Consider the following 14,819-nt stretch of genomic DNA (forward strand, 5'->3'; position numbering starts at 1 on the left):
CCTTCACAAACCCATGCTGGCTAGGCCTGATCCCCTGGTTGTCCTGCAAATGCCGTGTGATCTCCCTCAGGACAATCTGCTCCATAACCTTCCCCGGCACCGAGGAAGGATCTTTCTTTGGATCATTTTGGTTCAATATGAGTAACTTCAGCATTCCTTGCGGTAAGGCTAAAAACCACTCTTCTAAAGTATGGATCATACTGTTGTAACTTTAGCTAATGAAACAGCATCCGCCCCATTTCTTTAGTGCAAGCCTGGATATAACCCCATCAGATAGAAATTATATTTTAAGCAGGTAAAAATGTAATTGTGTACAAAAGATAAGCACAAAACATTCCACACCAAGCCCCATGCAGGAAGTATAAATGGAAAACCAAGCCTCATGCAGGAGATACAAATGGAAAATATCAGCATCTACATTATCTAATCTACATTAGATACAGCACCTAGCCTAGTACCAAAAACAGCACATGTGAGATCCATATTTAAATTGACTAATGGATGTAAAACATTCATATAATGGATATTGATGAGCAACCATTGTTCAAACACATGTGCTTTCACTGTAGCCACAGAGGGACATGACATATCTCCAAAATCCACCCATGACTGCCCATAGAAAAATTTAATCTCTCCTAATCCTTATTGAAATAATGACCTGGATAGAGTGCATCGATGGGCCAAGGTAAACCGTATGACTTTCAACAGGGCTAAGTGTCGGGTCCTGCACTTTGTCACAACAACCCCAGGCAAACCTACAGGCTTGGGGAGGAATGGCTGGAAAGCTGCCTGACAGAGAGGGACCTTGGTGTGCTGATGGACAGTCAGCTGAATACGAGCCAGCAGTGTGCCCAGGTGGCCAAGAAGGCCAGTGGCATCCTGGCTTGTGTCAGAAATAGGGTGGTGAGCAGGACTAGGGAAGTCATCCTGCCCCTGTACTCGGCATTGGTGAGGCCTCACTTCGAGTACTGGTTCAGTTTTGGGCGCCTCAGTACAGAAAGGACATGGAGGTGCTGGAGCAGGTCCAAAGAAGGGCAACAAGGCTTGTGAAGGGCTTGGAGAATATGCCCTACGAGAAGAGACTAAAGGAACTGGGGCTGTTTAGTCTGGGGAAGAGGAGGCTGAGGGGAGGCCTTATTGCTCTCTTCAAATACCTGAAAGGTGATTGCAGTGAGAGAGGGGTTGGTCTCTTCTCACTGGTGACAGAACAAGGGGAAATGGCCTCAAGTTGCGCCAGGGGAAGTTTAGGTTGGATATCAGGAAAAGCTTCTTTACAGAAGGGGTTGTTAAGCACTGGAACAGGCTTCCCAGGGAGGTGGTTGAGTCACCATCCCTGAATGTGTTTAAAAACCGTTTGGATGTGGTGCTCAGGGACATGATTTAGCAGTGGGTTGTTAGAGTAGTATGGTTAGGTTGTGGTTGGACTTGATGATCTTGAAGGTCCTTTCCAACCTGAGCAATTCTATGATTCTACGGTTCTATGAAATATCTATCCACCACTCCATTATTTTGGTTTTTTTATGGGAGTGAGACTGAAACGCATTCAAAAGCTATTTAGTTTAAAGCAACACTTCACAAAACTTATTTTCATGCAAATCTACAATTTCCCAAACCTATGAACTGTGGGAAACATCAATTCAAGACAAGAAAATAAATTATACTTATGAGGACAGAACGACAATTCAATAACCCAATTTATTCCATCTATAAAATAAATTTGTGCTTAGGCTTCTCTGTCTAGAAATCTCTGTCTTAGGCATCTCTGTCTAGAATTACATGAATCCTGAACTGGTGGCTTTCAGAGAAATACATAAGAATATCAGGATTTATTATTATTAATTAACACTGCTTAACAAAGATAAAAATACCTAGAAGTCATTTAACTCCATTACTTCACTCCTAACGAAAATCCATATCTAAATTTCTTTCAAACTTTGAGTAGTTTGTTGTTTCATACTTCTAAGCTTAGATTCTCCTTCTGCTTTTTGGGCAAAATAATAACAATTTTTAATGCATTTAGAAATTGAAGTTCTGGCACCCTCATGAAAGAAAGTATATTTTCCAATGATTCTGTGAGAATTATTATTATTTTAATTGAACAGAAATTGCATTTTGGAAAAAGGCTTTTTTTCTCTTTTATAAACCTAGAGAACTTGCATAAGAATACAAATGGTTAGCAGAATGGAGTTTTGCACCCTCAATCCCCTCACTGGTCACTTCACAAACATTTAGGGTGAGGTCCATTTGTCACAGAGGGACAAAACAAATCCTCTACCAATTTTATGACCCCAAACTGACCACAAGCGTGGAAGATTTTAAAAACTGCCTCAGTAATGTTAGAAGAGTTTCTTGCAGAGCTTACTACAGAAGTGTAAGATCCAGACAGATTTGTGCACTAAGGGTAAATTAAAGAGTAAATTCAGCAAGACCACAGTTAAACATTGTTCTAACAGCATTTGCACAAACCTGGCTTTATGTTCCCTGCAAACACTAAGAGCAAGAACTCACCTTTAACCCACTGTTGTATTTCAGAATAATAGATATTCAGCTTTTTCTTATCCTTTACGTTGTCCCTTTTTTCCCATTTCCTATCTTCAAAAGAAAAGCAAAGCACTTCATATAAGAAGCAGAGCTACACCTGAGTTTCCAAATTTATAACTTGATTATCAGATTAATCCATGCTCACACTGACGAAAAGAGCACCAAGGACGTTAAGCGGAGCTTGAGCACAGCTTAACATTTTATATAAAAGATAGCACTTGCCCTAGCCATTACTTGGACACTACTTCCAGCCAGCACCCCCATAAGCCCAGAGAACGTAAGAGGATATTTACACAGTACTGAATCATAAAAGACTTGTTCCCATCTGAATTAACAACATCAAATGCAGAAGACATCTGTATTTTCCTTAACACACTATCTAAATAAGCCTGACCTGACTTGACCCAGTTAAATTTCTGACATCTAATGAGAACTTAAGTTAGCACAGCTGAGATCATAAAACAAGCATATCCAGTTGTTGGAGAATAATCTGCAGAAACTAAATCACTTTACAAGCCAGTTTTAGGCACATTTCTATATTTTTGGATGCAAGACTTATTCAGAAAATAATTCTGACTGAAGTACTTGCAGACCCATGAAAACCATTCACATCACAGGCTTCCAACAAATTTTACTTCTACTCACTTCTACGAAAACACATCTATTATTAGAAACTAATGCTACAGCATCAATTTATCACAGTAAAAATAGTATTTCTTTGCTTTTTTATGCCATAACTAGAAGCAATACTAATAATCAAGAAGAGCAGACTGTCCAGCACAGGGCAAGTTAATAGCAAAAGGTTAACTGAACTGCTAAGGCAACACAAGTATACATCTGATTTTCAATCTAATATAAATATCATGTGCCATTAACTTACAAAAGTTTGTCCAACTACAGTCTGGATACGCAATATAACACACAAATGCACACACTCAGCACACTTCACATTATTTCCACCACATTGCTGCTTCTGCGAAACAAGAAGCAATCAACCAATTCTCAAAACTATGTCACCAAAGTCATCAGTGAGATGATGATGATCACATGAGCAACCTGCTATCCCATAGTAAAGAGAAGTGTTCATCATTCCCACACTGTGTCCCATTCCTACCTCTGTGTTTTTACAAAATGGTACTCACAGCTATCAGCAACACTACAATGACTCTCTCACATCACATACTTCTGTTCTAACTTCTGTATTTCCCAATTCTCATATTTTTTATGGTGTTACACCTTGGAATTAGTGGATATTCCTGATTTTTCTATCACAACCTGTCATGAACTACAAAACAAACTTCCATTCTTGTAGGTTCAAGAGTAAAAGGTAGCGAAAGACTTGGAGAAAATGCCAATTTCTCTAACCTTGAAAATTAAAGCTGAGTGAGGCTCAGTGCAGTGTCGTTCTCCCTTTTCCTTTTAAAGCAGTTACATTCAAATTATAGGGTCAAAACTTCACTTGTTTTATTAATGGCCTTATCCAGTTTTTCTCATGTAACATCTCACTACTATGCCTTGCCAAATAATCTTGATAATTTTATATTTCTTAATTAGGAGTAGAGATCTCAAGAGACTCATATTAGGAGGAATTTTTTCACACAGAGGGTGGTGACACACTGGAACAGGTTGCCAGGGAGCTTGTGGATGCCCCATCTCTGGAGGTATTCAAGGCCAGGCTGGACGTGGCTCTGGGTAGCCTGGTCTAGTGGTTGGCGACCCTGCACTCAGCAGGGAGGTTGAAACTCGATCTTTGAGGTTCTTTTTCAACCCAGGCCATTCTACGATTCTATGATTCTATGATAATTTTAACATGAAGCTACACTGGAGCTAGCATGTTTTTCATTTCTATCTTGGAAATACATTACAAAGGATGTATTTAGTACTGAAACTAAGCACCTGTAGAGAACAGCAGGCTATTATAAACAGGATTGGAATCACAAATCAAACCTGTCCCAGGATTGAATGATTACATGATTATAGAAGAGCTCTCAGAAGGATAAAAGAATTGTTACCACATGGTCTGCAGCATCTTGGCCCAACATCTCATATAGCATGCCGCCATATTTAATATTAAAGAAAACAGAGATCATTACAGCTCAAATGTAGTCGTGGCCTAAATCAAAACTGATTTTCTAAACCTTGCTTCTGTACACTAACACTGCTCTTCTTATGTTTAAAAGATTTATCCTTATTATCAATTAAGAAGAGTCTCAGATATACAAAATAAAAATCCAGCAAAATGCTATTTCATCCAGAAAGGTAAAGATGAAGAGCAGCAGACTGCAGCATCAGAGCTCAAGAAGGAATATAAAAACAAAAAGGTTTTACCCCTTTCTCTTTACACAGATCTTTGTTATTTTATATTTCTTCATGATGCTAATTAAATGTTTTCTTCATGAGAAAATAAAATTGAACTATATTTAATTGCTTTGTTTTCAATTAACTAGCCTCTCAGGTAAGATAAAGCAAAGTTTACAAATTGTATTTTATTGAACATATATTCCACTTATTCCATATGATTGCATTCATAGCCTTAATTTTAATTTTTTATCACTTCTGTACTCTGTTTTCAGTTATGTTTTATTGGGTATTCAAGGTGAGATTATAATGAAGAGATTTTAATATAACAGAAGTGAACAAACACGTAAAGCTGTCCTGTAAGAAGATGGGCTTGTGCCAAACCATTCCAAAATGGCCTCACATGAGCGACCTGTTTGCACGGCCATGTTGAAGACCGGAATTCCAAGAAGTCTGGTGGCTCTTCTCCTCCTTTTCCAATGGTCAAACTGCCACATACCTCCAGGAGGAGCAAACATGACTTAAATTCAACTTATACATTGAAAGCAGGCGCAATCTTCTAGGAGTACCACCGCACTTCATCAGTTCTTCAATTCAAATTCAATTCAAATTCAAATTAAATTCAAATGAAAAAAAGTGCAAAGCCCAAATTTTGGTCTAACATTCGATTTTCCCATGGTTGCTTCTGGTTTTTTTGTTTTGTTTTGTTTTGTTTTGTTTTGTTTTTTTTTTTTTTTTTTTTTTTTTTGGTAAAAAAAGCTACTTCTGAAATAGATCAAAGTTGCTTTCCATTCAGGACTGACATTTCCACTCATGCCCTACTTAGTCCACAGGTTAATACTAATGATAAATTCAATATTGCCTGTTTAAAGATATTTAAAACATCAGTTGAAGTCAACAAAGCAAAGCTCTGGGAATCTGTGACTTCTCCTTCACAAATTTATTTCTGACCTCTCAGTGAAGTTTGTTTTCCTTAACAAATTCACAATGCAGCACCAGACAGACTGTAACCTAAGTAATAATATTTTAGCATTTTAGGTATCTGAAAAAAAATCAGAAAAAAATCAGTAATTTCTCACATTCTGTTGTACTGAGCTAGCCCTGTTTTTTTGTTTTTCGTTTTTTTAAAAAAAGAAGGGCTCTAAACACATAATGTATTGCATGAATGTCATTTCTTTCATTAAACATCCCAAAAAGCTGGGTGTCTACAAGGCCGTATGGACTTTATTTGCTCTAGCACAACTTCATTCTGCTTGTTCTGAGACAATCATCTCCAAAGTCAGACTATTCTCAACGGATAGGTATAAAAAAATAAAAACCCCAGCTTTGCAGAAACTCTATTAAGTGCCTCAAATTTAAAGGTCTTCTCAGAGTCTCTTAAACATCTACAGTGTTTTGCACCCATCATGTGTCATTTCCCTAGTATAAATCAATACCACAAATTTTGAATCATAGAATCACAGAATCATTGAGATGGAAGGGACCTCCAAAGGCCATCTAGTCCAACTCCCCTGCAATGAACAGGGCCGCTCACAGCTAGATCAGGTTGCTCAGAGTGCTGTCCAGCCTGACCTCAAATGTTTCCAGAGATGGAACATTCACCATCTCTCTGGGCAACCTGTTTCGGTGTCTCGCTGCTCCTATCATAAAAAACTTCTTACATCCAGTCTAAATCTCCCCTCTTTTGAAAACATTTCCCTGCTAAAGAATCTGTCCTTTCTTATAGCCCCTCTTTAGATACTGAAAGGCTGCTATCAGGTCTCCCCAGAACCTTCTTTTCTCCAGGCTGAACAGCCCCAGCTCTCTCAGCCTGTCCTCATATGGGAGGTGTTCCGTCCCTTGGATCATTTTTGTGGCCCCTTCCAACAGGTCCATGTCTCTCCTGTATTGAGGATTCCACATCTGGATGCAGCACTCCAGGCAAGGTCTTACCAGCAAAGCGCAGAGGGGCAGGATCACCTCCATTTACCTCCATCCAGACACTGAGCCATTTATCACCACCCTGTGGGTGCAATCTTGCAACCCGTTTGTGATACATCGAATAGTCCACCCATCAAATCCGTATCTTTCCAATTTAGAGAGAAGGATGTTATGTGGGATCATTTCAAAGGCCTTAATGAAGTCCAGATAGTTGACATCACTGGCTCTTCCCTTGTCCACTGATGAAGTTATGCCATCATAGAAGGGCCCTAGGTAGGTCAAGCAGGACTTGCCCTTGGCAAATTCATGTGGATTGTCTCCTATCACCTCCCTACCTTTCATGTGCCTCAGTATAACTTCTAGGAGGGTCTGTTCCATGATCTTTCCTGGCTGAAGAGGTAAGGCTGACACATCAGTAGTTCCCTGGGTCACCCTTTCTATCCTTCTTAAAAACGGATATGACATTGCCTTTTTTCTGTTCACTAAGGACTTTACTTGACCACCATGACTTTTCAAACACCACTGAGATCTGCTTGGCTGCTACATCAACCAATATCCTCAGCACTCAGGAACACTAAATTTGAGGAAAGCCAACTTCCAGTTCTTCAAGGAACTAGTCAACAAACCCCTTGGGAAAGTGCCCTCAAGGACAAGGGAGCAGAACAGAACTGGCAGATCTTTAAACAAACTTTCCTTAGGGCACATGAGCTCGTCATCCCCAGGTGTAGGAAATTAGAAAAGGAAGGCAAGAGAACAGCATGGCTGACCCAGGACCTGCTGTTTAAACTGGAGAGGAAGAAGAACAGCCTTTGGAAGCAAGGGCAGGTACCCTGGGAGGAGTACAGGGATGCTGCTGGGCTGCGGAGGGATGGGGTCGGGAAGGCAAAGACCTAGCTGGAACTAGACTTGGCAAGGGGTGCAAAGAACAAGAAAGGCTTCTACAGGTACATAAACCAGAAAAACAAAGCACAAGAAGGCATATCCTCCCCCCCAGTGAGCAATACAGGCAGGCAAATAACAATGGACAAGAAGAAGGCTGAAGTATTCAACAAATTTTTTGCCTCAGTCTTTATTGGCACCTGCTCTACAGACAGTCCTCTAGTGGACGGTTCAGAAGGTGGGGCTGGGGAAGCAATATCCTTCCCACTGTAAGTGAAGATCAGGTTCAGGACCACCTGAGGAACATGAACATCCATAAGTCTATGGGTCCCTATGAAGATGCAATGAATGTATCTTCAAAACACAATGTTTGTCAGAAGTGAGAATTTGATTTATTCCCCATAATGGTGCTTAAGGATTTTTTCTGAACCTCAGTGAAGTAGCATATAAGCATTTCATAAGTTAAAGAAGGTTCATAGGTCTGTTTTTCTCACATTCTAATTTATTTCGATTTTATCGTAAAGTAAGGCATTACTTAGCAAACTACTTGTTAAAATGCGATTATCCAATGACATTTGGCACATCCCACCATGATAAATAACTACAGACATCCATTCTTTACAGGTACCGGCAGAATTGCTACAAATAGTATAGCTGGAGTAAATCTGTAATTATTTAGCTATAAACTACTGACCAGACTGTGAAATACCTGCGTTTGAGAGGCAACAAGGACTAAAAACCTGATAAGCATCATATACTTTCCCGGAAAAGGCCTTCCATTGAATTGGATTGGAGATGTAGCATGACTTAATCCCACTCAAGTCACTGGGAAAATACACATTAAATTCCATGGTAAGTAGCATTTGACACTAACTCTTCAAAAGACATTTACAGAACCAGTAGATATACTGTGGTCCACTTTACATTCATTAACATCTAGTGAAATTATTGAAACACACAGACTAATTTCAAAGCTTCTGCCATGCAAATTAACCCTGTCAGCAATGCTGTCTGTTTAGACAGATCTCAGTGCAAGTTCTATTACCAGCAAAGCATAGCAGTGAACAGCATAGTTGCATGGAGCTGCATTTTCCTGTCCCTCTTCTGTGTAATGTTTTCTGCTGTTTGCATTTCCTAACAGTCCACACATACATCACTGATTCAGGTACGAAAAAACCACATCTAAATCTTTGCTCGTAACTATTCGCTATTAATTACAGACTGCTTCAGTTAAAGGAAAAGGGGAAAAGAATGGAAAGGAAAAAGAAGGGGCAAAGGAAAAAAGAAACCTTGGGGAAACCCCTGCTCATCAACTCCTAGCCCTGAGTACTATTGTAAGCACATCCTTGCTGAGAAAAGAGAAAAACTGGCATTGAATATCTCTCCGAAATGAGGTAGCAGGGGATAAAGAACACATCTGCAGTATTAACTGCTGTCTTCTGGGAAATGTAGTAAGACTACTTCAACTTCCATCCTAGCAGCAGAGCAGAAGCAGTAGCCAAATTTCTTAATTCTAAGTCCACAGTAAGTTTCTGCTACAATGTGCTCTAAAAGAATCACCAGTTCCAAGTTGATTTATATTAGAACTGTTCAGCGGCACTTTTTCTTATTTCAGATATTACGTCAAAACACAAACATGTCATAGAAACAACTCTTTAAATAATTACTGGTCTGGCTCTGCAGTTCATCACTTCCAAAATAGCAGTCTCACTGGCATCAGCAGATCTGCTTGCATCCTGGTATTTGGCTAATGACGAACAGCAAACAGACAGTCGGCATACAGATGGAGAATTTTTGGAAACCTCTCCATATTAATCTTCCCACAGCACCAGCACAGAATCCCCAAATGAACTCAGCAAATCCCATTCAGCTACAAAGGGATGCAAGAAGCTCTGAGTGCTTTACCAAGGGTTTGCAAAGGGCTGCACCATGGATCATGTGAACTCTGAGAGTACAGTGAGGTCAGAGGGACAGAGTTTATATACAGTCTATACATATCTCCAGTCTTTAGTTTGATCAGAAAATATCAGTTGAGTTATGTTTCCTTCATTTCTCAAGACAGGTTGCCAAATGAAACCAATGCTGACGATCAGAATCTGATTAGCAATTACTTGAGGATAGAGCTCTCTTTTTTCTCTTGTATACTCACATCATTAATATGGTAAGTCATAATCCCTACCATTATCACTGGCTCTTGACAAACAGTTTGAGAAAAAAGCATGCCACTGAAGCTCCCAAGAACTGTGAAGCAAGAAATAAGGGGAGTTTCAGTGCTGTGTGGACCTTCATCCAACTGCAGTGAACTATTCAAAATGCATCCACATCCAACCTCAAGGGAGAAGATGCCTAAAATATCTGTAAGAATAAAATCTGTAAGAATCTGCCAATCTGATGTCTACACAGACTTTTTTTTTTAATTTTCCGCATGTCACTGGCATGTCAGGGCTCTCCATGCCTTACCTGTGAAGCCGGAACACTCGCCAGCATCCTGATTCGGATGGTGTGAAATTTTATGTAAGGACTTACCTTAATACCTACAGCCGAATTTCCCAGTGACATTTTATCTAAGGACTTACCTTAATACCTACAGCCGAATTTCCCAGTGACAGGTCCATATACAATCATTGAATGATTTGGGTTGGAAGGTACCTTTAAGATCATCTAGTTCCAAACCCCTGCTATAGGCAGGGACACCTCCCAGTAGACCAGGTTGCTCAAAGCCCCATCCAGCCTGGCCTTGAATCCTTCCAGGGATGTAGCATACAGTCGCACTGTGCCAAAACTTTTACTAGCCTCTACCGTTCTTCAGCCTTCTTTTTGTGTGACACAATCACTGCTGTCCATCAGCCAAATCAATGCATTCACTAAAAAGCTACTACCTAAAAAGCACAAAAAGTAAGGTTGAAGTTTTGTTTGTCTACAGAGACACTGTATATTAACCAAAAAGAAAAAGTGAAGAGTGGAAGCTAAAAGATATACTAAGTGGCTAATTGCTCACTGTTTTAATTTTGCAAGGTGTATGCCATCTAACAACCCTACCAGAAGGCTTTGAAATAAGAGTGTATCCAGGACACTCATGCAATATTTTCTCTGAAACTTCATTATTTATAAAATGGAAATTAAACCGTAATGGAAGCAACCACAATAAAATATTTGTAGGGTCAAGTTTCAATGGATTTTTACATCTTAAAACAGAATACATAGTCTGAAATACTGCTTGGCTCTTCCTGCAGGAAAAGGCCTAAAGGAAGCAGGATGCAATGTACATATGATGGTTTTTCTAGATTTTTGGAAACAGAACAATTTATAGAGCCCAAGCAATGACTGAGTAAATAATGACAACTAACTGAAGATTTGTTATGACAACTTTAACATAGCATCACTGTGCAATTTTTCAATTACGTTCCCGACATAGCAACACTCTCAGGAAAAACAGCTGCTTAATCATTTTACTGCAAACAAAACAGCATGGCTGAGGATTATGACAAGACCATCAATATCAACCACAGCTTCTAACCTTGTTTGAGACGCATAAAACGTTATCGGTATTTCAGCTGCAGCCTTCTAAATGGGAAACGTGACCTGAGCACATGCACAGAGACTGCCACTAAGCTGAAAGCAAACTTGTACTCACAGGAAAAGTCTGCCTTCATCAATACTTATTAAGGGAGTTCCTAAGGCACTGGGGTCCATTTAAACAATAAATGTCAGTTTATAATCTCGAAAGACTTACAGATACACAACGACGTATATCAATTCTGAGCACATATTTCTGATAATTATCTCTCATTACCAATTTCTTCGCAAAGATTTTCTCCAACCTAGTTCTACCCACATGCAAAGTAGAAAAAATAAAATTCTAACACAAACAAGGAGCACAGGAGTCAAATGCTTTTGCAGAACATAAAGAAAAAAACAACCCTTAAGTGACTGTTTTCAAACAGCTGACTTTCAATATTTTTCTCCACAAATAATTTTGCTACCCTGCTTTGGAAAATCTGACAAAATGTCAACAATTACATGCCAACCACTTAAGACCTGTGTGAAACTTGGCAGTTTCACCTTGTAGAAGTGCAGGCAAATATTTTATTTGGTGTCAGTCCACATACGTTCCCTCTCCACTACTTACAGTTTGAGTTTTCAGTTTCAAATAAAGCCAAGCAGGCAAATGAATAGGCAGTCACAATTTCCACATTTTACTCATTCTTACTTCATGACCATGCAAATAAAACAAAGGCAGGCATATCTTCATGAATTAACAGTGGAACAAGTTAGATGTTCAAGTTCAGAAAGAAATACCAGAAAGCATCTACCATGCGACTGTAGAGATTTACATTCAGACACCAAAAAAAAAAACCAAACAACAGGCTCATGATGATGTTAACTCTCCCTAGCACCATTACTGTTTGTATTCTATATTCTGTGAAGTGCTTCAGGCATGTGTATTTATGATGCTATAAAACGACCATAAGATGAGAATAATAATAATAATTTGTTTTGTTCAAAGTCCTGCCATCATTTTACATCATCCCTGCTACTTCCTAATCTTTCCATCTACCTCAACGTATCTTGGGATTGAAGCTATCTGGATCACTACTGCAGTTGTCAGTGTGCCCAATTCTGGTCTTTATATGGTAAAAATCAGGGGTGACCTAACAGAAGTTATAGCAGGTGAAATTTTTTACAAAATAGGTGACGTAAAGTCAAATGCTCCTGAAGAAAAAACTCTTTAAGAAGAGTTTACAGACTCTTACTGTTATTACGGACCCTTACTGTTTCTGTTGAGAACTTACTCATAGTGTACTTCTTTGAAGGAAACAAAAGTAAAGAAGGGTATGGAGTAACAAAACCAAGTGATTACAGGTGTCATGCTTAGGGAAAAGCTGTGGGTTAGAGCAAAAAGAACATAGGAATGAGATGAATGAAAGAAAAAAGAAGAATGAATGTGAGAAGGGAGACATAAGATACTGGTAGAAGTACAAAAGACAGAAAAGCCTGAAATCTGAGATGCAAAAGAGGTAGGCCAAAAATTAGAATAACTTCAATATGAAAATGAGGAACAAAAGGGTTACACACGGTTTGGAGAAGAGATAGCAGTACTGGGAAAAAGGAAGGTGAATGAGCATGGCAGGTAACTACAAGAAGACACAGAGGACCAAGATAAGATTAGTGATACATGAGAAAACATGAATGGCACAGGAATGTAAGAATGCAATCAAGAGAAAAAAGGCATGAAACTGAGAGAATAAGTGCATCTGGAGGTAAGATTTAATAAAAATTACGAGTGGGTCTAAAAACTGACAATGAATAGCAAAGTGGTTAAAAACTGGGATAACAGGGAGGACCCAGGAGGACTTCAGGTAAGGAATGAAGTGAAAAGCGGCAGATGAAGACGGTCCTGTGATGGAGACCTTGGTGCTGCCCCTGCATGCACGGTCATCTTACCAATCCACCACAGGTGCTGAAGGAGGCGAAGGAGCCTGGGTAGCGAAGCACAGCACCACTGTAGTAACAAGCTCTCTCGGGCTGCCCTTGCGCAGTACCCTGTGGGCTTTTGCTGTCGCCACTGAGTCGTTCCTCCACGGCAAAACCAGGAGCCAGGAAGCGGCTGTCCCTCTTGAGCAGCAGATAGAGCTCCCGGGCGAAGGCCGGGATCCTCAGCAGCACTTCGTCTCCATCCTCGGCCAGAGGCGGTGGCGGGGGAGACAGTGCTGGTGGCAGCTGCGGGGCGGCACCAGAGCCCTGGTGCAAGGGGGGCCAGTGGTAAAATTCCTGAGACTCGTACTCATCCTCGGCGTCCTCCTCCTCGGCCACCTCCCCCGCGGCCTGCGCCGGACCCTCCACAGACGAAGAGACGGAGCGCACCTCCCGGGAGCTGCCCGTCGCCGGGCCGGGCGCCGCGGTTGCGCTGGGTGCGCTGCTCCGGTTCCCGCAGCCGGGCTCGGCGCTGCAGCCGCCCCCGCTGCCGCTGCCGCCCGCCGGCTCTTGCTGGCCCCGGCTCCAGAGCGCGGGGAAGACGATCTCCCACTCCTCAGAGTCCACTGAAGCATGGAGACCTGCGGGAATGCAGCAGAGACTGTGCGTAAGTGAGCACCCCGTGGTGCCGGACAGAAGCCCGCGGCGCACTCCTTCGGGCCCCCAGCCCCGGGACGCGGCGGGCGCCACTGGGCCCCTCCGTCTGCCCTTAGATGGGGCGGGAGGGCACGGCCAGAAGTCTCCACGCCGCTCGGTTCTAGGTGGACTGCGCTCCCGGTCGTCCCGCGGCCGGGACCGTTCCTCTTCCCGACCGTCACTTCCATGTAGGGAGTTGTACAAAACTTTCATTTAGACAAAAAATTGGCAACTTTTTCACTTTTTCATGCAGCTTAAATATATACATATTTCAACAGAGAAACTGAGTAACTTTAAAAAAGAAAAAAAAAACCCCTCAAAAAAATTTCAGCTTTGTCCTCAGCACGTTTCGCAAAACCCAGTGATTCCAAAAGTGCAGCCAAATGCACGCGCTCTCCCAGCGGCACACTGCTTAGCGCACGCAACGCTGGCAGCCGCGCACACTGCATCCCCATCATTACCAGCACATCGCGTTATCATCACTGGCGATGCCCACGCACTGCACACACACTGTATTACAATGTAACACAGATTCACAGCGCAATGCCGCTCTGTGTTTATATACGCGCATACACACAACAACCACAGGCAGAGACACGGGGAAGCTGCACGCGCGCACCCACCTCACGTACGCTCGGAAAACAGCACCGACCTGACAGCGCAGCGCCTGAGCACCGCCGTCTCCCGCACGCAGCGGGCAGTGGCTGCCGGTGACGGCACTTACCTGCGGTCAGCCCGCTGGACAGCACGCACAGCTGGTAGAAGACGCAGCAGACGCGGCTCAGGCGCATCCTCCCACTATTCCCCATCGGCCCTGCGGGTGATCCGCGGGCAGCGAAGGGCAGAGCGTAGATCCCCCCGGAGCACAGCCACCCCCGCCGAGGCTAGCAGCTCGGCAGCGCGGGCCGTGTCCGAGCGTGTGCCTGCGTCTCCGTGCGCCCCGTGCCGGCGGCAGGAGCGCGGCAGGCAGCGCGGACCGCGCGCGCACACAGCGCCCGGCGGCGGGCGGGCGGCTGCGCCCCAGCGGCGGCGACCGCGCTGCCCCCGCCCGCCGCTCACCCCCACGGGGC

At 42.3% G+C, this 14,819-nt stretch overlaps 1 protein-coding gene across 1 annotated transcript in view; it reads right to left on the reverse strand.

The window, feature by feature from the left end:
- The window catches only part of ADAMTS19 (ADAM metallopeptidase with thrombospondin type 1 motif 19), a 161,603-nt gene extending 147,045 nt beyond the window's left edge, over window positions 1–14,558 (reverse strand). Inside the window, exons 1-2 of the mRNA XM_021381171.1 lie at window positions 14,474–14,558; window positions 13,084–13,694 (exon numbers count right to left, since the gene is read on the reverse strand). Of these exons, the coding sequence (XP_021236846.1) occupies window positions 13,084–13,694; window positions 14,474–14,558 (696 nt within the window). The remainder of the gene's footprint in view (window positions 1–13,083; window positions 13,695–14,473) is intronic.

The sequence above is a fragment of the Numida meleagris genome, chromosome Z (assembly GCF_002078875.1).
Source record: "Numida meleagris isolate 19003 breed g44 Domestic line chromosome Z, NumMel1.0, whole genome shotgun sequence".
NCBI classification, from domain to species: Eukaryota; Metazoa; Chordata; class Aves; order Galliformes; family Numididae; genus Numida; species Numida meleagris.